At 50.8% G+C, this 24,513-nt stretch overlaps 3 protein-coding genes across 3 annotated transcripts; all 3 read right to left on the reverse strand.

Annotated features, from left to right (window-relative positions):
• Nucleotides 1–913: 913 nt before the first annotated feature.
• Nucleotides 914–5,098, reverse strand: LOC138005248 (uncharacterized). The gene has a single exon (XM_068851506.1). It carries the CDS (start codon nt 5,096–5,098, stop codon nt 914–916), a length of 4,185 nt encoding a protein of 1,394 aa, XP_068707607.1.
• Nucleotides 5,099–12,419: 7,321 nt separating this feature from the next.
• Nucleotides 12,420–13,052, reverse strand: LOC138005249 (uncharacterized). The gene has a single exon (XM_068851507.1). The coding sequence runs from the start codon at nt 13,050–13,052 to the stop codon at nt 12,420–12,422; it is 633 nt and encodes a 210-aa protein (XP_068707608.1).
• A 739-nt stretch (nt 13,053–13,791) lies between these two features.
• Nucleotides 13,792–15,384, reverse strand: LOC138005250 (uncharacterized protein F54H12.2-like). The gene has a single exon (XM_068851508.1). It carries the CDS (start codon nt 15,382–15,384, stop codon nt 13,792–13,794), a length of 1,593 nt encoding a protein of 530 aa, XP_068707609.1.
• Nucleotides 15,385–24,513: the final 9,129 nt, after the last annotated feature.

The following is a 24,513-nucleotide window of genomic DNA, read 5'->3' on the forward strand; positions in this document are numbered from 1 at the left end:
CCGCTCCTGTTAATCTCTCCAAAGCTTGGCAGTTGTTTAAAGACACAGGCAACTTCTTGAAGTAAATATTTGTGGCATTACTTTCAATCTCAGGGGACAAAGCATGAGAAAGGGCACTGAAGTATTCTTTTGTTCCCTGGGAACACTTTCTCAGTCTGATGTCTCATAAGGCTGAGAGAAATTCTTCACCTGCATGTCGCATCATACCAGTCATTTCAAAATGGTGTGTTATAGCTCGTTGAAAGACAACTGACTTAAACATGAAAATGCCCTTGTCTAAATCACTTGGCACTGGTCGCAACTGCAGGAATTCCCCAACCAAGATAATCTGCTTTCCACCGAATGGTTTTAGTTCATCCTGCTGATGCCTCAACTTGTGATGAATGACGTTAACGAGTTCGAACGTTCGTTGACTCGACACACTTGCTTCGTCCAATATAACTGTGAGTAGTACTATGGGGGAATATAGACCGGTTTTGCAACAAGCGTTCTGATTGGTGGAGACGGGATTTTGCCCGATACAACGAGCTCTCTGATTGGTGGATTGATTTGTGTCCGCCATTATCACGTGCACACGTGAAACAGGATGGGGTCAAAGTCCAATCGACGTCATAAACAAGATGGCGACCATGACGTCCTATAGAAAAGGGATGAGATCGCGCGAGACCCCACGCGGGATCACGAAGCCCACGCGTGATCGCGCGCGAACCAACGCAAGAACACGCGATATTGCGTGGGTCCACGCGAGATGTCGCGCGGGAACACGCAACATCATGAATGGTATAAGAAAAAGAGAGGCCACAATATAGGAGACCATAGTGGTTGGTTTTCTCGAATCATAACGGTTTAATCAAATGCAAAACTTAGGTACAAGCGGGAACGTGTGAGGAGACCTGGTGTCTAACCTCGTCCCTTAAGCAAATAGGTCAGCCAAGACTTGAGCAAGATCCAGATCTTCTTCGGTGAACCGTTCGTAACCGTAAGGGTAGGTCTGGGCCGTGGTGGGATCCAGGACCCGTTTGGAGTAGACGAGTCGGTAATCTTTGTGAGAAGGTTGGGTTTCTAAGGTGTAGGTCTTGACATTTCTTTGGATGGTGTGAGATTGCGTGACACGGGTGGTACGCGGTTGGTCTAGAGGACGATGTAATTCATCCAGAGTGTTTTGACGCAAGACATCGTAATTCAATTGAGTCATCCCTTCGACGTTGAGGGAGAAACCGCGGACCTTGCATACGACGTGTCCCTTCTTGGTCTTGTAACCGTAGTTCTTGGGACCGCCCGAGCAGAATTCCACAATGTGATCGCCCGCGTCCAATTCGTCCTTGAAGTCGCCAAGGTAGGCACCTCGTGGAGGATCCAAGGGCGGGTCGCCAGGACGATGGAGATAGACGACCGAGTCGGTGTCGAAGTAGAGGACGCGTTCACCGAGATGATCGAGGGCTCGATAGAGACGGAGTCGGGCATGACAGGTCGTGAAGGCGGCTATGAAGATGTTGAGATTAGGTGAAGGCAGGACATCGTGCGTTTGGAGTTTGTAATGGACTTCGACCCGGTCTTCGGTCAGGGAACTGACATAACGGACATCGTGTTGATCGCTATCGAGGAACTCGATGAACGGTTGAGGTTCGGTGAATTCTCGGACCTGAGTCTTGTTGATCCGTTGCCCGAACTTGCCCCACATGGAGTTGAGCATCATCTTGGCCAGGGCTCGGAGTCCAGGGTTCTTTTCGATTTTGGTGGGATCGAGACGAATGCCTTCCCGAGCATAGTAGGCATCGATGTGGGCTTTTTTCTGATCCGGGGTGGTACATCCTTCGGGCCAACCGCTGGCTTCTTCTTTGATTTGGAGCCACGTATCCACGTAGGATTGGAAAAGTCCCGTACGTTGCTGATCGAAATGCCATACTTCGTGGACGTGTTGAATGACGTAACCTTTCTGTACAGCCATGTCGAGTTCGGGGGTGCACCAAGTACCGACGAGGGCACGTTCTTCGTCCGTGTGATGACAGGCATGTGTCTTTTCCAAAAGAGGTTTGGAAATGTTCTCTTCGACGCAGGTACGACACACAGGAAATGTGAGTTTGTCGTGACTGCGGTAAGGCAACACGGGATGGTAGAGACGTTGGGGCGGAAGGACGGTACATTTGGCCAAACCAAAATAAGGCGAGAGATCGGTGGTGTCGGGTTCGTAGAGGAAGGTGGGATGACCGAGTGGATAGGTGCCGTACTTGTTGACCCAAGGATACAAGGACGTGTAATCATCGTATCGGATCTCTTCCTCCTTTTCCTCGTCGACGTGCGCGTAGAGACGTACGGCATTGGTCCGACCTCCGTAAAAAGCATCTCGTGGTTCAAGGGGGGCTTGGAGGTGTTGACGGGCTAGAAAGGTCATGATGTCCTGATTGGTTTGTTTGAGAGCGTTCCAGGTACATTCCCACATGGTCACCACTTGGTACCCACGGTTGATGAGAAACGTGCGTTTCTTGTCGACGAGAGCACGGACCTCGTCCATGGAGCGATCGAGTAAGGTCGGATGCACGTCGGTGCGTTGGGGATGACAAGTCCGACATCCGTGCCAGAAGCACCCGCAGAATTCGTAGACGGTCTTGGTATCGGCATCGTATCCGTCGACCGTGTATCGGGTACCAGGAATACGGTACTCGCCCTCGTTCCGAGCATGCTGGATACGTTGACGATGCAAGGGATGATAAGCGTCGTAGTGTCCGTAGGCACGAGCTAGGGCTTCGTGGTCCTCGTGTTCTTCCGGCGAGAGGGCCAGGTAGGCTCGATGTCGTAGATGGTGTTCGCACCAAGTCAGCCATTCCATGGAGGCTTGGGAATGATTGACACGACCTCGCCATCCTAGGAGAGGTTCGGAAGCGATAGTCTCTTCTTCCATACAATGCATACGCAAGTAGCGATTACAGGCAGAGGCGACGGTCATTTGTTCAAAGGGATTGAATTCAGCATGTGCTTGAAAATCCCGCATGAAAGTGAGACATCCTTGTTTCAAGAGTTTCACGTCCGATTGGCAGTAAGCTAGGAGTTCGGCTTGAAAATCAAAGACGACCTCTCTGGCCGCTTGGTCGTCGTACCAAGTATCGAAATCGCGACGTTTCTTGACGGACATGCCGTCGGGCATGTAGAAGGCTTTGTCGGGAAGTCGTCCTACATACGTTTGATGGTCGGGGGTATTGAACAGATGTGGAAAGTATCCTTTCTTGAGTTCGGTGAGCCCGAACGTCTTGGGGAAATCGCTCAGCGGCATCTGGAAGAAGGAGAGCGAGTCGATGAATCGTATGGTCGTGTGTTCGTGAGGGTAGGTGAGTTGGAGGACTTTCGCACCGTTTCGGATTTGGTCCAGGTCTCTCTTTTGCCGATGGAGTTCGTCGATGACGGGATAACTGTCATACCCTTTGAAATTGTGAGCGATGACCGTCAAGGGTCGCATTCCGTTTTCGGTGAGTGTTTCTAACCATTCCAGAAAGTGAAAGAGACAGTCATCTCCTTGGAACGAGACAGGAGGATCGTCGTCGTCTTCTGTTTCGGCCACCACCAGATTGGGCACGTGACGTCCCTCGACTTGCATGCTCTCAATGTCAAAGAAAACGTGCAAGGGTGGTTCCTCATCGTCATCGTCGTCCTCGTCGTCGTCGTTATCGCCCGCCAGAAAAGCGTGCAATCCAGCGGCCTCGTTTTCTAAGAGAGGCGCCAGTCCTTGGTTCAGGATCCTTTGGAAGGAGAGTCGCTGCCGTCTCAAACTTTGTTCTTCGGCGGGAGTCTTTTCGACTTGTAAGAAACATCGATGGGCATGGACGTCGACGTCTTTCTTGCAGCACGAACATTTCCGATACCCGCACCGATGAGTTCGGATCTCTTTGAGGCCACGTAATACACGGTGACATTCTTTACACTGACGACGGGTGGCACAGACGGAAGGATGTTGAGGATCCGCGGGTTGACCGGCGTGGGTCTTGGTCCGATGGGTTTGGAGACACGTGTCTCCGTAGAAAGAACGTCCACAGAGAATACAGGGTGTCTGAGCCGAGCGGTACTGTCGGTAGGCCTCGGTATGATCAGAACATCCGTTTTGCAAGCAGGCGCCGCAATGGTTGGTTCGATTGTTACGGCAGGCATGCTGACCCAAATGATGGTAGGCTTGGAAACATTGGCTGCAAAAGTAATCTTGGCCGAAGAAACCAGGTAAGGAAGACAAGGCATCATAATGACCGTCTTCGTGTAAGAGTCCTAACAATGTGTCCCCACGACCGTAAGCAAAACAAGCATAAGCGCGGTTGGCATCTACGACCACGAGGGTGTAGTCTTGAAGACTGGGAGCGGTGACGAGTTGTTGAAGTTGTTCGGGACCGCAGGGTTGAGGAGGAAGACCGACTTCCTCTAGAAGTTCTTGAGCCGCTCGTGTGATGCGACGATGGTTCCATTGGGTCCATTGTCGGCGACGTGGAGGATCGTCTCGGTGTTGATGGACCCCTCGAGCGAGAGCGATGGCGCGTGAACAGCATAGATTCTGGTCATCTTGTGGGACACGTAAGATACAACGCTTGAATTCTCTGAGACGCGTCGACGCTTGATGCCCTGGTAAATGTTTTCTTTTGTAACCGGAACCTGTGGGAGCCCCGCGTACGTGAACGAAGGCGAGGGTGAAGGAATCGTCCATTTCAAATTGTTCATTCGAGTTGAGCATGTGGGAAAGATTCCCGAGTAAGGCATCCACGCGTGGACCTTGAGCGCGCCATTCTCCAGCCCGCAGTCCCCAACCGTTGTAGGCATTGGCGATACGATTGGAGGATAGAGCGATGTAAATGCGATCGCCATCGGGAATGTCTTGATCGTTGATTAAGTCATCTAGAGCGCTACGAAGACCTTGCACGAGAGCATCGGTGAGACGTTGTCGGGGGATGAACGCTCCAATCTGTCGAGGGCGAAGTTGAAAGACGCGTTCACGAACTCCGAGACGGACACTACGTCGTTCGACCACAGGGAGTCTTTCAAAGACGAAACGTCCTGGAGCAGCACCTCCTAGTTGTTCAAACTCGTCGAGTGCTTCGGCCAAGTCACTATCACTATCGCTATCCATGATGAGATGTTTTTTGTTTGAAGAAGACGGTGTGTCTTTTTATAGAGAAAGAGTCACCTTGAAAGACCTTGACGTGTACCCTAGATGGACCAATCCGGAGAGAGATAGGTCTTCTGGGGGATGGGGGGGTATCCCCCAGAGAGTCATGTGACCCCTTAGGAGCCCGGGGATTGGTGGAACGATTCCTGTTAAGTAGTTCGATCGAGTGAGGAGTCTCAGAAAAAGTCATGGCATCCGAACCCAAGAGACGTGCGCTCGAGATGGCAGTCGCCAGACGTGCTATGGAGGTGGAGCAAGATCCCACCGATGAGGAAGAGGTGTGGGTCAAGCAAGAGAATGGACGTTGGCGGAAAGAATGCCAGACCACGGCAAAGACTCCGACGACCCGAGACGAGGCTTCGTATTGGGACCTATTGCCTCCCGAAGTACGTCAACACGTGTTGGAGGTTCGAGATCGAGAGGAGGAGAAGGAACGAGAGAAGGACCGGAGGGAACGTTGGAACCCCATTCACGAAGAGTTACTCCGTCTACCACGTTGCGCTCAACATGGCACGGTACGTTCCGGTTATTTGTATTGGGTGGGAATCGAAGCGGATCTGATAGATTCGTTTATTTTATTTGATGTCTTTTAGATGACGGCGACGTACGTAGGAGAATCGACTATCGTCTTTGAATGCGGACCGTGCCGACGGTTTGCCCCTGGGGGTAATCCTGCGGGAAGCCGACGCATGAAATGTCGGTATTGTCTTTTGGGCGTGATGGGTTGTCCGGGGTATCGTTATTGTACGGGCACGTATCGGTCTCCTCGTCCAGAAGGGATGGTCGTGTGTCGTTGGTGTCGATGGCCCGTCTACCGGAGAGGTCTTCTTTGTATGCCGTTTCGATCTCCTCATTGTCGTTGTTTTGTTGTAGGTCATGGTAGTCACTAGGTCGGAGGCGGATCATCATTGGGTCGAATGGGAATGTCGTTGCAGTTACGTGGAATTGACGTGTAGACAATGGGATTGTTGTTGTTGTGCGGTTTCATACCATTCGTACCGTCGTCCGGGATGTTTGATTTGCACCTGTGACGTGGGTTATGGGTTTCCACCGTGTCGTCATGATTTGGGGGACTGGTGTTATTTGTGTCAGGGGCATAGTTGGACCCATGGTTCTTTTTCTCTTTCGTAGGTGATTTGCCAATTTGAGGATATGTTCGGGGATGAGAGGCTATCGAGATGGGTATGGAGGAATGGTTGTTGGATGTGGCGACGGAGACGGCCTCCGAGAACGATGAAGCAGCTTCTATGGAGACGACGTTATTTGAAGGAGGTTCTAAGATAGGTTCTTTTTGTTAATAGATGGTGGTGGAGGAACATAGAACCAGAGGTTATCCACTGAGTGGCTATCCACGGAGGGCGACTTGGACTTGGATCAAGTGGGTGTGTCCTCAACGTTGTACGGAGACTGCCGCCACGTGCATTCACTGTTTGAAACGACTGGACCTCAATCATTTTGGTTGCCTGTGTTACGGGTGTCTCATTCGTTGTCGATGTGACGGGTCGGAGACCTCCTACGGACGTCGCCGTTGCTATTCGGGGGGTCGCCGATCTACTTATCTTGAGTTTGAACCTTATTACGGCTACAGTAACCGTGACCGTTGATTCTTTTTTTAATTGATAGTGGTCTTGGTTCCCGTCCATCTTTCCAGACTTTGTTCCACCCGGACGTTGTACCTCTTATGGATACGGATCGTGTACTTCTTATTGCTTTCGTCTTAGGGGCACGGGTCTCTTTTGGGACGGGATACTGATTCAAACGTTTCGTTCTCTTTATTATCATTAGATGTGGTGTCGTCTGAATCAGTTTACTCGTTATTCGTACCAACGGGGTTGGACGAAAAAAGAGATGGACATTACGGCGGAGTTGTGGAAGAGGATTGATGTGGATTTTTGGGATCCGTTTTATGGACTCGTTACTGTGTACAACCGTCGATAACCGATTTTTTTATTTTCATTAGACTTGGTGTGTCCATAACAGATGTACTCGCTTTTCATCCCAGAGGGGTTAGACGGCAAAAGAATTGAATATTGTAGTGGAGTTATGGAGGGCGGTCGGTGTCCATGGTCGTATTCGTCGCCGTCGTCGTCGTCGCCGATAGTCGATTCTCCTATTAACGTGGATGTCATTTTTCTGTTTAGACTTGGTGCAGTCTGCCTACTTTTGGTTCGTACAGTGGACCTCGTTCCTCCAAACAAGAGACTGTTCATTTTCGAGTTTGGACAGATATCAAAGACGAAATCAATCAACAACAACAACAAATCAATTCAATCAATGGCGTCCCTAATTATTTTGATGGTGATTATTTTTAGTTCATGACGGTGTTCGCCAATGGGGAAGGGTTTACGTTTTGGGATTCACCTTGTTGTTCGTATGGACCCATCACATGCATGTATTGTCTTGACCGGCTCAATGACCAACGAACGAACATAGCACCACAGGAACATGCACGACATTGCCAGGGGACCTACACACGTCGTAGGGAAAAATCGACTGCGGTTGAGAGATCCTATAGCCTCGTGTGGAATGATCGTTATCAGATGCGTGTCTTATGGGAACTAACGCCTCGATGAATTTCTCGTAGATCATGGTTCGTGCCGACCGATGTTTTTGTACGTGGAGTGGACGCTTTCATGTGCACGAGAGACGACCCTATACGCCCGAGGTTCGATTCATGTTACTGGAAGAACGTCTGACGGGAGTTTCTTTGTTTATGTTTTAGTTGCTGAGCATTCCCCCGGATGTCGAGGAGTACGTAGCGATCGAGGGTCGTCGTTACTGTGCGGAGTGTTTTGGAGAACGGTATACCATGGTCCAGGAACTGACCATCATCGATGCGATCGTGTCACGATACGGATTTTACAATTATAGGGGATCAGACCCCATCACAGGCATCGGATCGTTTCAGTTACGTGTCATCTACCCTTACGATGAGGATTTGGTGGAGGAGATATTGGAAGAGGATCGAGGCGTGGCCCTTTATTATTTGGATCCACCTGTATGGCGTCGTCAGATCATGGTCCGTAACGAGGAGGGACATTTTGTTTATCAGAATACCGAAGGACATTTGGTGGTACGGGCGAGATGTTATCACAGTATGGGACCTCCTTATTGTTCTTGTTTCGTTCCAGATCCAGATCCAGATCCATGCGACTCTTTTTGATATATGTTGTTCCACCCAACACTGGTTGAGGAAGTCATGGAGATGTGCGGAGATATGGCGTCTTCGCCACTATCGTATGAGAAGAGGATCTGATGGACATGTTTATTTCCATTGCAGATCCAATTACCCCCTGCACGGCGTCACATGAGAGCGGTCATGCTGTATGGTAGTCTGATTTGTTGTGCAACAGGACAGGCCCTTCGTGAGGCCTGGCGTTATAGGAGACAGCCCCTGTGGCACCCGGAAAAACAGATCAAAAAGAATCAGAAGACGGGACAGTTTTATTTTGTACCTTTTATTGACATTTACGGTCCTTACCGTCGTCGGACAAGAATATTCAATCGTAAATTTCGTTGAAAATGTTCAAAATTAAAGTTTGAGTTTACGTTTCATTTGCATGATTTTCTTGACCACTTTCTCCGTCTTCTTCTTTTTGCCTGGGAGGTTACTGATAGCCCGAATCATTTTGTCGTCGGCTTTCCACTTGTCCTGTAAGTTTCTGGCCTTGGCATAATCCATGTCGTGGGTCTTGGCAATCTTGTCCAATCGATTGATGCCAGGATCCCCTCGTTTGAGTCGTTTGGCCAATTTGGTGCCAGGACCCATGTACTGATAGCCAGGCCAATGAAACTCGATCCCGGTCTTGCCCAAAGCCTTCTGCAAGTCAAACTTGCCACCTCGCTGACGTCGTCGTCGTTGGCGTCGTCGTCTCTTAGTAGTCCTCGCCATCCAAGCGTCGTTTGAGTTTCTTATCAAAATCCAACCAACCGGGCGGGCGTTGTAATTTATCTGTTTCGGTAGGACGACGGCGACCTGTCTTCTTACGAATCTTCTTTTTGACCGATTGAGCGGTCGTCTCCATGTAGTCGGCCACACTATCCCCCATCATCCTGGGATCTCCTTGAAACGGAAGCTGTCCCCAATCGACGGAGGGAACCGGTGTCTTGGGGGTCGACTTTTTTTTCTTCGACTTCTTTTTGGGCGGGGCTGCTTTAGGTTGAGTCATGAATCGAAGTCGTTTTTTAGCTTTAGGGGGTGCTGAGGGTGTGGTCTCGGACGTGTCCTTCTTCTTCTTTTTCTTGACCAATTGCGTCAACATGGAGTGTAAGGGTCCTTGCGCATAGGCATCGGCTTCGGCATCGCGTTCGTCATCGGCGTCCGGCCCGAACCCGAGAGGTTGTCGAACGGCTTTGGTCCACCGTTTCTTTTCGTCGGCCAGAGAGGTGGCCAGGGTATTCTTGATACCTGGAGGAATCCGATCCGACATGAGAACGGCTTCTTGTTTGGCGGCGATACGAGCGGCCTTGGCCAAAGGAAGGTTTTCGGTCAGACGTTCCTTGTACACGTCTTCGAGTTGACGCAGTCGTTGGGGATCGATCAAGACTTTGTTTTCAAATCCTGGAATGGTCTCCGCTTCGCTCATCGTGAGGTACTAAGATCGTCGCGTCTCTCTCTGGTTTTATAGTAGAGGGTCTGTTTCTCGTAGCGTTCGCGTTCCAGATGTCGATTCAATTCGCAGACTTGTTCTTGCAAGACCCCCATCTTTTGTTCGGCGAGCTCCAAACTCTGATTGCGTTCTTGCAATTGATCGGTCAATTGACGGACAATGTCGCATTGTTCTCGGACTCGATGTCGAAGCCCGCGTATCTGATCCTGTAGGGCGCAAAACGAACGAGGTCCGTACGTCCACGTATTGTCGCACCAACCATCGTCCATGTTTGCAAAATGATCTTTGGATCGATGTCCACGGGCTTTTTATCGTTTCCTGGGTCTTAGTATGTCACAAGCTGTGTTTAGTCTGTGTCCTTTGCTTCGTTGTACCACGTCACAAGCGGCGTTCAGACCATCCCAAAGAGCTCCCCCTGTCTGATTCATCATCAATTGACGTCTCTTTTTAATAGAATGTTTTCGACGAGACATGTCCCCCAAGACCTTTTCGTAAGGTCGAAGCCGTCCCACTATCTTGGACGAGATAGGAACATTCCCTCGGATCGTGTTCATGACCAATTCACTCACGGCATTGATTTGATCGGCATTGGCGGCCTGAAGGCGTGCCCGACGGGTTTGATGATCGGCTTCTTTCAAGACGCTCCGTAGAAACGGCCATTGTCGTTCTATCCTCCACGACATGGTTGGTGTGTTCCGGGCTATCGATCCGGGGGCGTTCTTTTTATACACGGAGAACCCCTGGTCGTCTTCGTCGTCGTCGTCGGCGGCGTCCTTTTCGCAGAGGTTTAGGAACAGCCGTTGGGAACATGATCAGGTTGCCGCCCCGTTGCACCCATATGGGTAAACCACGACCGCGTTGACGTCTCCCGTTCAACCAAATACCGCTACCACGTTGACGTGCCATTGTTACCATGGGATCGGTTGGACTGTCCTTTTTATAGTTATCGTCGACCTCTGAGTTTACGTTTGAGTTTCTCTAGGAAGATTTGACCTTTATAACGAGGCGGTTTATAGGCAGGAATGTGCGTGTACACAATGGCCGAATCGTCTCCACGGCGAGCGTCTTCGGCTCGTGTTCGAGCCACCATGTCATCGTACCGTTTACGGTGACGTGCTCCGGTCCGAGCATTCTTACGCGCCAGAGCAGCCACGCCTCCAAGGGCAGCACTTGCCCCTGCCACGATCAAAGGAAGCACCCCGCCACGCTGACGTCTTCGTCGTCGGACGGGTGGTTTTCTCCTTCTTCTTTGCTTCATAGGCCCCTCAAAGGATGTGGATCCCCACGCATCATTCGATCCATCACCATTTTTCGTGCCCAAGGTTTTCGTTTGAGAATCCGTTTCATCATACCGTAATTATACTTGGGTGCTTCATAGTGGCCGGTGGCTCCTATGGCACCCATCCTTTTATACCTCTTGTCTTTCCCTAACGTGTATCCAGCAGCCACGGCTTTGCCTAGGATCGACAAGAGGCCGCGTCCACGTTGTGGGGGTTGTCGTCGCCGTCGCCGTCGTCTGGGTTTGGGCATGATTGATGGTACGAGTTGGTGCATGTCCTTTTATGGGTTACTGAGTCGGGAAGAGGTGCGTCGGACGGTGGGTGTACCGCCATCTTCGTAGACTGTGGTCACGGTGTTGGTATGAGTAATGTTCCGGATACGACGTCCATCCGTTCGTTGACGAGCGTCTTGAGATAACAAATCCATTTGACGACGAAGTCCATCCTGGTTCAAACGTCGTCGACCTCCACGGCGACTGCTGCCTCCGGGAGAACCTCCAGGAGAACCTCCGCCACCAGGAGAACCTCCTCCGCCGCCACCGCCTCCTCCACCGCCACCGCCGCCACCACCGCCTCCGCCTCCGCCACCACCGCCTCCGCCACTGCTACCTCGACGACGGGAACCTGCAGGAGAACCTGCTGGGAGAGGACGTCGACGCGGACGTTTCCCGCCAGTGGTGGGACGAGGACGAGTGTCAGCATTGGAAGGACCGCTGGCAGCAAAATCTTGCAAATCTTGGTCAGAGATGTCATAATCTCTTTGAATCTGTGTTCTCTGAGCAACGGGGATACTCCCGTCCAAAAGAGAACGCATCATGAGTTGTCGTTGGGCTACAAACCCATCGGTCTCTAATCCCCCGGTACCAAGTCCCAGTTCGGTCAGCAGGGCATTGGGGTCGGGCGTCGGCACACGACCCTGATCCAACGTTTCCAAAAACTCTTGAATCGTACTGTTGGGGGTTCGTGTTCCGACGCCGGCCGGACTGTTTCTGGGAGTCATGTTGGGAATGCTGTTCCCCACACCAGCCGGGGACGTACGCGGTGTCCTGCTCCCCACACCGGCTGGGGCAGACGTCATCCTGGGTTCAGAAAACGATCGGGTTCCTAGAGGAATGTGTCTAGCGGTCTCGAGCCGTTCACTCAAATGCAAAGCACGTCCTCCTTGTCTTCGACGTCGACTAGCCGCTCGTTCTTTGGCTCTCCGTCGTCGTTGATGTTGACGGTACTCTTGCAATTCCTTTTGATACTCGGAAGGGTCGCGTTCAAATTGAAATTGGTCAAACGGCGATCCGGGACTGGAAGGTGTGGAAGGAGCTTGTCGTCGTCGGTACTCTGCCAAGGCACGTTGATAGTCAGAGGGATCCCAATGGGCAAACGGGGATCCTGGGCTACTCATTCACGTTTCCACACTTGAGTCGGACCATCCGATGGTGTCACACAACTGAACAGTCGGTACCGATCGTCTGAAGCGGGATGAAGATCCATCATTATATACCCGTACGGGCGTTGCGTGCACCTCTCGAAGAGACGAAGGACGTCACGCCATCGATCGGGAAAGGCTTGTAACGTCAAGGCCCGAAATCCCGATTGATCTCTAGGATTCTTGAACACAAAGAGATAATGGGCATTCCTAGAGATGGTCTTGGCATACTTGCCGGATGGAAACAAGTCTTGACACAAATACAACACCGTGATGTTCCGATGATGCGATTCTCGGGTGAATAGATCCAACACGCGTTTGTCGTTCCCACCTTCGTCCATGAGATCGTCCAAGACCAGGATCCCGCCTTGACTTTTTCCAAACCATTGTCGAAGATCCGAAATGTCAGGGATCCCTTCGTGAAATCGGATCCCACGACCTTTCATCCGTTCGAAACGCGGTTGCCATACGGCATAACAGTAATGACACGGTTTGGTCCGATCTCCTTCAAAGACATTGCCTTGCGTCAAGAGGGCTTCGGTCAATTGCGTCTTGCCACTCCCCGAGGGACCGACGATCATCGTGCTACTGGGTTGCCGTATCATCCTTTGTCGATGATAGAAAAAAAGGACGGGAGGGCACACTTCTTTTAAATTGGCCCGGTTGTGTACCGATGTCCCGGGTTATACTCCATCTCTTGGATGGACTCCCATCCTTGGTTTGACATGGGACGACCCGACTATTTATGTGATGCAAGACAAGACACGACAAGACATGTGGTACAAAAAAAAAAGTTTAATGTAGAAGAATCGGTTCATGCGGTGTACAACCTTGAAGGCAGGGTAATGCATTGACCTCTTTGACTATTTGACGACGTACTTGTCGGCCCACCCTTCGATCGTTGGCTACAAAATCGTGGGGAGAAAATGTTTGCACAAACTCGTGCATGGTACGTCCCCGAACCCTATCTTTCAAAAACATCAAAGCATAATGACCGCAAGCGGTACTGTTCAAAGCTTGGAGGGTCCGATCGTTCCATTGCACTGCATCCCATTCGTCTTCGAGCCATCTCTCCAGGTCGGGCGCTTGGTAGGTCGTCAACGGGAGTCCGTAACTGTCCATGACTTCACACCGATTCTGTTCCGTCCAAAGTCCCAACCAATGTTGACCCGGTTCCCCTCGTGGGTCCGTATTGACAATGTAGGCGGCCCGTGTCGTACGGGGTGGACGCGACGGGAGTCCGTCGGAGGGATGGACGCCGTGAAAGACGCGTTTCAGGATCGGATCGTCCAAGGCCAAGGCGCGTAAGGTCACGTCACTCAAGGGCACAAATTCCATTTCTGTTCACTCGTACTTTTGATACAGGATGTTTCCGTTGGTACCGGCTTGAAAGCTGTCTTCGAATTCGCCAAACACCAGAATGGTGATGTTCTTGTCGGGAGCGGCATTAAATCGGATTTCCAGACGCAGCTTGCCTTTTTGTTTGGGATTTCGATGATACGGTGAATCGGCATTCCCGCTGGGCACATTGTTAAACATGAACAAGGTACAATTCTTGCCATAGCCCCAATCTCCTGGCTGGATCATGTGAGGACGATGATTGGCTAGGGAACCACTGGCTTCCAAGAGACGTTGATAGCCCAACCAGTCTTTACGCGTATTGGTGCCATTCAACTCCAAGGTCGGATAGGGATATTCTTCCCCACCCACTAGTTGACGGATACTCTTCACTCCAAAATCTTGGAAGGCGTACGGGTAATACTCCAAATCCCCATTGAACGCTTTGCTATCCAGCAGCCCGACGACCAAGCGGTCGGGAAGACGGCCGGTAAATATTTGGTCTTCGGTCCACAAGGTGGTCTTGCCATCGAACGAGAAGGTTCGGATTTGACTTTTGACCATGGGATAATTGGCCATTTGACCTTTCACATCGATCTTGGCCATCAGTTCGTTGCCCACACTGACATTCAGGTTGACGCGGCACAAATGAAAGGTGACTTTGATATCCCCTGCACCCAACGTGACGTATCTTTTGACTCCTGTCCCACTGGTCTTGGTCCCAAACAGGAAAAAGTCCGGGGTGTTGCAAAACAGTTCCATCACCATTTCTACGCGAGGGACCAACAAACGTCCCGTTCGCATGGCGGCCAGATGAGGATACATGATCATGGTGGCTTTGTTGTTGCCGTAAAAGAGTTTGGTGGCCGTCTTCAAAGCATTCGTACTGTTGTGCGCCCATCCGGCGGTGGTGGAAATGTCGTCGTCGCCTCCTGCGGCCGCCAGCTGTTCCTCCACGTTCAGGTAATTCACCCAACCTTGAGGGGCCAACAACGTATCGCCTTCGTCTCGACTATAATTCAAGAGGGTTTCGATGAAAGATTTGTACATGTACGTATCGGTCTGTTCGCTCATCAAGACACCACCCAGTCGTAGATTGATCTGTTTGAAGAGACCGTGGGCCAGATTGTTGGTGACGTACACAAACTTGGTGTTGTTGGCATCCGAGGCACTGTTGGCATCGGTCACGATGCCATTGGTCGACGCCGAATTCAATTTCAGTTCGATTTCAAAAAAACTGCGTCCCAAATCCACAAATTCGTCCAAACCGGGAACGGTAAAGGTGACGGGTACGATACCCGTCATGGCGGCACTATAGGGGATCATCCGGTACGAATCGACCGTGATGTCCGTCGACGGCATAGTAAACAGTTCCACACTCATCGTGTTCTTCTTCTTCTGGTACGTCGTCGTGGTGCTCTCGGTAGGTGCAGCATCAACCAACCACCGTACTGAACGGGGTTCCTGCCTTTTATAGTAGGAGCAGACTGACGTCGACGGTAAGCGCGTTGTCGACGCAACCGTGAATGAACGACCATCGGTCGGCGATTCATCGTCTAAAGATGGACGCCAGACTTCGTTTGGCTTTTTTATAGGCATGTCGTCCGCCGGCTTTGAGACCGACTTTCACCAAAGCGCCCGCCTTTCGTTTCAAACCGCGTTTGAGCGAGTGTCCCACCACACCTCCAACGTCGTTGAAGGAACGACCACTCGCTGCGGCTTGAAGTCCCGTTTGCATGGCGTTCATCAAAACGGGCGAGGCAATCTTGATCAACTCTTCGGTAGCACCCGATCCGCGAAGGTACGGAGGATAATACCGTGTCAAACTACCCCCACGCATGATGAGAAAAATGATAACCCACGACGTGTCTTCATTTTTATACGTTTTTTTCATTTCCGTTTCCGGAACTGAAAGGTGACGATGGTCCTATGACCTCTTCCCAGGTCAGCCAGATGTCCATCACTCTCGGCCACGCTGACTTCGATGACATCCAAGTAACGACGACGCATGGGCATCCATTGAATATGCATCGGTTCGAAATAGACGTCCCCTCCGCCACGTCGTTGATAGTGGACTTCTCGTATCAGAGGATGTTCGGCATCTCCCATGACGTTACTACTCACCACGTCTGAGTAGATCAATAAGCTTCGGGAGGTATGACTTAGAGCCTGCTGGAATGCCGTGTTCAAATTGAGAAAGTGCCACTCTACCACAAAGCTCAGGGTGAGCCAGGTCGTATCGGCCATCCATAACACTTCCAAGGCTAGTTCCGTATTGGACACCCGCGTTGCTTTCTTAGTCTTTGCGTCATGAAGACTGTATCGAATATTGGGACCCAGACTGTGTTTGCCCTTGTTGTCGACTTTCAACCATCCCATGCGAAAGGCCAAATCCTTGACGATTCTCAGTTCCACGTTATTACCGGTAATAGGATGACTTCCCAGGACTCCAATATCCTTTTTTTCCAAGACAGCCGTCTCTCCTTCCCAGCGAAAGGTCGGTCGACGTGCGTCCTCCACTTCACCATGAACGACTCCTTGCAAAGTATCGGTGATCTCCAGATTGATCTCATTGATCAAAGCTTTCATGAGTCCGACCCCATCCACAATGAACGGAGAATTCTCGATGACGTTATTGCGCCACACATCGTCCGTATGAACCGTGCGAGTGTTTGTCGATGTGTTCAAGATTTGATACTTTAATCGTACTACGCTAGCACCATCGGAGAGAAAACTACTGAGATCCAAACCACTATCGGGCATGGAAATGGACGTCAATCCGACCTCCCAATCCCCTTCAAACTGGACCACCTGAGGAAGTCGCGACTTGAACGTGTTGGTCCGATTATCCGGAAACTCTCTCGAAGGATCGCTGAGCACGACGATGCGATCCATGGCGACGACGAAAATGAAGACAGAGCGTGCTTGTTGTATTCTTTGGAAAGACCACGGGACGGCCGTCACTTTCCTTGACACGAACGTGGACCGTCTCGATCTGAGATCCTCGTAGACGATGGTAGTGTACCTGTTGTGGTTCCCACCAGACACCTCCGCTTTTATAGGGAACGGTACGCAGCAATTGGTCGTACGACTCCTCCAACCATTGACTTTCCACTAAATTGACGTAGACAAAGAGGGGACGTTCGATCGGTTGCTTCGCCAAGGGAGTGGGTTTCAATCTGGCAAAGGCCTCGTTCAGACGCACGAACCGCCAATTGAAGGCTTTGGCCATCACCAAGAAATGAGCATTGTTATAGAACGCATGCCATCCCGAACCTTCAGCGACCAAGGCTACCGGCCCGGTGGTTTTGGTAAAAGCACTAGGGTACGACGGAAAGACGGATCCGTCGCGAAACTGTTCTTGGGTGTAATCCGGTGTTGGGGCGGTCTCGTCAATGGCTTCCATGAGGAGATTGGGTCCTTTCTTGTAGTGACCCGGTAGTGGTTGAAAAACTCCGTGTTGTATCACCGTCTTGACACACCATCCCATATGGAAAGCCAGTTCGCTGACCCATCCAAAATACTTCCACATGATTCCCTGCTGATACACGAGCGTATTATCCAAAAGCAAGTCGTCTCCCTTCCATACAAACTTGGCCATAGTATTGTATCTCGTCGTCTTTGGAGGGGTCTGACTCGTGTCCGTGACTTCAAAGTAAAGATGTTCTCCGGCACTCAAATTTTGATGGATCTTCTGTTGCATCAGATCAAGGATCTGTTTGACAAATTCCACACCCGTCTCGGATGGAGTGAGCTCCGATAACCAGATGACTCTTCGTTGATTTTGAAAGGTATGCATCTCTCCCTTGGCATTCTTTTTCCAGGTGGTATAGAAAAACATGCACACGTAACCTTCCTTATTCCACGTCTCTGGATGACCCGCACCATGGTACGACTCGTGAACCAGGATCTTTTCGGGGAACGAAGGCGGTGGCGGTGGTGGCGGTGGAATGTCAGGCAGAAAGACGCCACTCAATCCCACTTCCCAACGATCCGTGTCCTGCTGCCAGGCACGACCGTCAGGCAGACGGACTTTAAACTCGGAAGGACCATTGTCGGGAAACTCGGATTTTTGAACATGACTCGACAACGTCACATAACGAGACATCGTGTATGGTATCTTTTATTTGTATCTTTTGTATCTTTTATACATGTCGCAACGCAGAACGAGGAATCCAACTATCGTATTTCTTAGGCCAACCTAACCAACGCACTTTCACGAGACGCTTGCGTCGTTGCAAAATCTTTTCCACGCGGAACAAAGCTTCGTCGGGCACGGTCACTTTCTGAACGTCTTCTTCGTAGAAACTACCTTCGAGAGGCGTGCCATCCCATTCTTTCAGTTTATACGTGACCACGGGTCCGGGTACCACGCGTTGTACGACAAACACTTCTTCGGTCCAACCTGGCAGATACCCTTTCTTGAACGGACGATGTTTCTTGCTGAGTCGAACGCGATCGCCCACTTTGAGTTTGGGACGAGGACGCCGCTTCAGGCGTTTGCCGTACAACGTGGACCACACCGCGCCTTCGTTCTTCTCCGTCACGTCGCGTGGCGCCATACCGATACTCCGATGACGACTCCCATTGTACCCGTCGAGGAGTTGGGGCAACACCTTGACATACACTCGCGTATTACGCGCCGTGAAATAACGATACATGCGTTGTTTTAACGTACGATTAAAACGTTCGACGATCGAAGCTTTGGCATCCCCGTGTGTCGAAAAATGGTGAATGCCTTCTTGTTCCAACATGTTTCTGAACGGTGCATTGTAAAATTCTTTTCCAGCATCCGTCTGTAAACGTAACGGTTTCCGTCCACTCTGTCGCAAAATCTTCTCAAACGCTTCTGTCACGGCCAATCCGGTCTTGTTCTTGACGGGAACGGCCCAAGCGTACTTGGACAAGACGTCGATGACCGTCAAGAGGTATCGATTTCCTCCATTCCATTTCTTGAGAGGTTGCATCTCCACCAGATCGGCTTGCCATTGATCGTCTTTGTGGAACACCAACACGGGGGACGTCTGGAAACGTCGACGGACCGGACGATGTAACGTATAGGCCAATTCCCCTTGCAATTCGTCTCGGGCTTCTTTCAAGGACAACCCTTGGGCCTTGGCATATCGGGCCACGCCGCCTAAAGCGCCGGGTGTGCCGGGATCCGTGTAGGCGGTGACGCCGGAAGCACGGCGGCGATTCTTCCGCTTCGGCATGTCTTGGTGAGAAGGAATCGGACGGTCAACTCCAAGAGACTAGGCAGATCTTTCAGGTACCGTTGTTCCAACGTCTGCCACGTAGCGTACGCTCTCTCGGGTCCCAGAGTTCGCGTCAACCATGTCAGATACATGACAAAATGAGGCCATTTATAGTCGTCCTTGCGTTTCAGAACGGCGAACGTGGCTATGGCATCCACGGGTTCTTGGGTGGGTAATCCGTCCCATTGATCGCCTCCTTCGAGACAGGTCATCAATTCTCGACACACCCAGGTCAAGATCGACCAACGGAGACGTCGTCCGTACTCGCGATAAGGGAGACGTACGATTTGTTCGAGTCCCACCCTCACCACCCGACGACCCAATTCAGCACACGACATCATCATCATCACATGTACTTTTATTTAAACATTTTCACATTTGCTGACTTTTATACACTCCGGAATCGATACGAATCTGATCAAAATTCAAATCAAAAAAACAAGATTTCAGCAATCCTGGTGTGATGGGACGGATCCGTTCCAATCGTCTGCACCATTCTTCCTCCCGTTTCTCCATCCTCTTCTTGAGGTACGCATGATCATCATCCGGCAACGGTCCGAAAATCTTCTTCCTCTCTAGGTCCATCTGCCACGTCTTCCACTTCTCCTGTTCTTCCCGAGAGATCCGTTGGACCGTATCGTGATCGTAACCCTCGGCACGCCTCTTGAGAATCGTCTTGCTCCAGGCCAGATCTACCCACTGGAAAAATTTGCACGACTCCTCTTGTCGACAGGCTAAGAAGAAACGATCCTTGTTGGGCGAGTCTGGTTTCACCGTCCGCGACAAACGCGCCTTCTCCTGATGGTAGCAATGCCAGGGTCCTCGTCGGACATCCTCATGCAACTGCGCCTCGATGGCATCGATCCAGGTCTGGATTCGATCGGCACCCATCACGAACAAAGGACACACCCCATCGTAATCTCGGCAGTATAGGTACGGAGCCCCATTCTTGGTCAAGCCACCTGTCAATGGGGTAGCATGAAACGGGCACAGCACGTCCTTCGCGCCGGTCAATGGAGGCGGCGGCGAGGATCGGGACGACGAGGGCGACACCACGGGTGGTGGTGGTGGTGGTGGTTCAGGAACTGTGGTAGTAGTAGCCTCGAAAGGCACGTCATGGTGCACCCTGCCTTCGGCCAACTTCACCTTGAACGGTGGATCTTTCTGTTCGAGGGGCATCGTGGCCAACATCTGTTCGTACGAAGGCAGCTCGGGTGGCACAGAGGCCAGCAGAGCATCCAATTCACGAGCCGCTTGGTTCAGTTCCTCATCCTTCTTCTTGATCTCCTCTTTTCGTTTAGTGGCCGCTTTCTCACGCGCTTCCTTGTAAATCTTGGCAGGTGGTTGGGCTGCTTCACGAACGACATCGTCTTTCTTCTTACCTCGTTTGGTCGGTTTTTTACCCAAACCAGGATACCTAGCGGGAGACACACCTCCGTATTGCCACGACGTACTCATGGTGTTTCAATGAGATCCGGGCTCGCACGACACCGTCCTTTATAACCCGTAGCACGTGTTCCTCTCGTGCCTGGTCTTCACGTGCCTCCCACGTGGACGCTCTCATAAAAATCTGAACTCCTTTCCGGGGCTCTCCATTTGTCACAGCATGTCTGATGCGACCACGCAAACCGAAGACAACGACGATCCCATCATCTTACGACTTCTCAAACGTATAGACGCTCTCTTGGATCGTTACTTGTGCAAGTGTTGTCAGTACGAAAAGAACCGACTCCCTTTGTCAGCCTTAAAGACCTGGAAACCGGATGCTAATGTGTGCTCAGAGTGCAAATACATCTTCGACGATGCTGACGACCCCGACCCAGACGTACGCAACCACTGGTGGTCCAAACGAGGATGGCGCACCAAAGATTACTGGTCCTCCGCCGAATCCTCCTCCGAAGACGACGACGAAACACCCCTTCGATGAGGTGTGCATCGTCCTTGATCTGGAATATTTTTGCAGTGGGCGACAGATCTTGCCTAGAGAACTGGGTTACTGCGACCATACTGGAACCCATCATGGATCTATCCACTACAAACCTTGTGTGGAATGGCCCCATCTCTCTGCCAAAGATCAACGTACCGCTCATTACGTTTCCAAGTACGTCCATGGTCTTCCTTACTATCCCGGGCAAGGCTATCACGTAGCCAGTGAGCTCCTGGTCGATGTCCGTGGTCTCTACCAACAATTCAAGACCCCACAACGGACCCTCGTGGCTCACAAAGGAGGTATGGAAGGTCAATGGTTGGATACCTGGCAGATTCCTCGTCTAGACTTGGAACGATGGGGATGTCCCAAGTTCGACGATCTACCCCGTCTCTCCGTCGGGTCGTGCGGACAACATCAGCATCCCTTACAGATGCATTGCCCTCAAGTCGAATGCTACCATTTCGTCCAATGGATGCGGTCTCAGCGACTCTTGTCTTACGACACGCGTTACATCAATCACGAACGCACGCAAAGAATGCTAGCCAGTCAGACACCCAGAACCCCGTTACGCCCTGCTCATTGGAAGACGTTCCCTCCACCCAAGTTGAACTATTTTCTTAAAGAACACAAATGTAACCGCCAATGAAAATAAAACATGTTTTTTTTAATTCACAATGGGTGTCCTCTTAACTTACAAATAATCACAGTCACTAAGGTATTTGCGATAATAATACATTTGTGTCTCTCTTCTAGCATGCAACCATTCCGTAACTGAACGGTGAGGAAAACGATACTCCCACCAATGAATAAAACGTTCACTACGATAAACAAGTTCCCTCTCCATCAAATGTTCCACCTCACTAAAAACAAAATAAACAAAAAAAAAAATGTCAACGTCCCAACAGTCCCTCCAAGGTGGTCAAATCATCATCCGACAAATCTGTAAATTCAAACCTGTCGTCGTCGTCGTCCTCAAACTCGTCGTCCGTGGGATCTGTGTTCAGATTCCAGATGGTCCGGGTCACGGCGTCGTAGACTTGTTGGACAATGATGTCCTGACGCTCATCGTACCGCGGGTAGTTCTGCTTCTCGTTACCCTCCAGGTAGACCTCCCGACAATGAGGACAGGTCCAATGACTTCGGGTCAGCCACCATGTCAACACACAGCCCACGTGCAAGGTTTGGTGGCAACATCCCATCTCCACCAAAAGGTCTGGTTTGATCTTGGCGCCTTGGATGCCTCCAGGTAGTTGTTTATTCACCTTCTCCAGAAACGCCGTCACATTGTTATCACATTTGAGCCCAAAGTCCTCTTCGCCACAGATGACACATGGGAACTCCATCGTCGTATCTTCGGCGTCGAGGAATTGTCCTGCAGGTTTGGCCTTCCCCGCCCAACGCATAGCTGCCTTCATCTCCACGTCGTCCACCTCTTTGTCTTTGTCTTTCTGCCGAGTCGAGATGTTGAATACAGGACCAGCAAATCTCATTGTAGGAACAACGTTGTTTCCGTGACCCCGACCGATCATGACACTCATCACTCGAATATTTCTTTCTTCTCTTTGAGCTCGTCGCATATCACTAAACAATCTAGCAACCGATAAACAACCACCCATAGACTTTTTCAAAAGAACAAGAATGACGATCCTTCCAACGCTTCGACTCTTATAGACCTCATTGGACCTCGTTTTCAAGAAGAGACCTTTCCTGGAGGGGTACCCCCCCATCCCCCCTCTAAGTCACCTGACCTGTCACATGACCCATTAGGGTCTCTTATAAGAGCGCGCGATCCTAAACACCTTCATTCTGTTTGTGATGCTTCGCCAATATGCCACCACTCACACGCTCGCAAGCCAGAAGGGCCAGAGAACGGTTGACGCGCATCCATGCGTTCTATCTAGAACACCGCGAGGAACTGCTGAGGAAAAAGATCGAGCTCGAACGGAAGAAAGCCGAGCAACGAGAACGAGAAGCAGCAGCCATCCAGAAACAGTTCGAAGACGACAACCAGTGCGTCATCTGCTTCGAATACCATCTCACGGAGCCCCACAAGCTCGAGCATCTCGCATTTACAACCATTTGCCGCCACCTGGGTACCCTGCGCAAACTCCGATACCGATCCCATCCCATGAAGATGTTTTGCTGCAAGCAGCGCATGCACGATCGATGTCTCTACGCCTTCCTAGCCAGCCAATACGGGTATGCGCATCAGCGTCAAAGGGAGACATGGAAATGTCCTCACTGCCGGACCAGCCTGATCGTGGTGGGGAACAGATACTTTCCCCAGACCTCCCAGAACCCAGACGTGGACAGAATCAGAAGAAACTTGTTCGCAAGTTAACGAGGGCCTCCGACGTCTTCCAAAAACATGGGGAAGGTCTTTGCCAAATAGGTACCACACCCGTTCCTTGGCGTCGTCCTTCCTACTGGGATCGTTTTTATGTCACGTTGTTTCGAGCCATGTATCTGCATCCATTAGCTAAGACGCACACCATGGACGATCCATCCTTCATGATTTTATGTTGTCTTGCTTTCTTAAACTTTCTAGTAGGGTAGTAGGTTCTGGATTCCTACACCCTTGTTCAGGGACGAGTCGACACCAGGTCTCCTCACACGTTCCCGTTTGTACCTAAGTTTTGCATTTGATTAAACCGTTATGATTCGAGAAAACCAACCACTATGGTCTCCTATATTGTGGCCTCTCTTTTTCTTATACCATTCGTGATGTTGCGTGTTCCCGCGCGACATCTCGCGTGAACCCACGCAATATCGTGTGTTCTTGCGTGGGTTCGCGCGCGATCACGCGTGGGCTTCGTGATCCCGCGTGGGGTCTCGCGCGATCTCATCCCTTTTCTATAGGACGTCATGGTCGCCATCTTGTTTATGACGTCGATTGGACTTTGACCCCATCCTGTTTCACGTGTGCACGTGATAATGGCGGACACAAATCAATCCACCAATCAGAGAGCTCGTTGTATCGGGCAAAATCCCGTCTCCACCAATCAGAACGCTTGTTGCAAAACCGGTCTATATTCCCCCATAGTACTACTACTGTGTCACATTTTTTCAAGTTGTTAACAACCATCTCGTTCCCCAGCGATCTCTCTACAAGTTTCCTCCAAGGTAGTTCTGTGGTCCCCAGTCCATAAAGAGAATGCACGGTCGAAGCCAGACCTGGTTCGTAAACTGTGCATGACAATCCACTGCTGCAAACTGAGGCAACTCTTTTCCCAGCAGCTCCAAGGTTTGAAATTATTTCATTTACTACTGTAGATTTGCCTGTGCCAGCTTGACCGGTAACAAGCAAATTATGTCCTTTACAAGCAGTACTTACAACTTCTGCTTGTCCAGGAGTTAGAATCATATTGCTTGGATTCAACTCATCCTTTTTTTTTCCCTGGGAATTTACACAGACATTAAAAAAATTCTTAAAACCGTTTTAAGAACACACCAATAATGTAGAACGCAGCTGCCAGTAAAGTAAGAATTGCACCGGTAATGTCTCCTGGACAGAAGAAATTTCCAGCCGGCTTTAAAAGTCAC

This window comes from Montipora foliosa, chromosome 6 (genome assembly GCF_036669935.1).
Source record: "Montipora foliosa isolate CH-2021 chromosome 6, ASM3666993v2, whole genome shotgun sequence".
NCBI classification, from domain to species: domain Eukaryota; kingdom Metazoa; phylum Cnidaria; class Anthozoa; order Scleractinia; family Acroporidae; genus Montipora; species Montipora foliosa.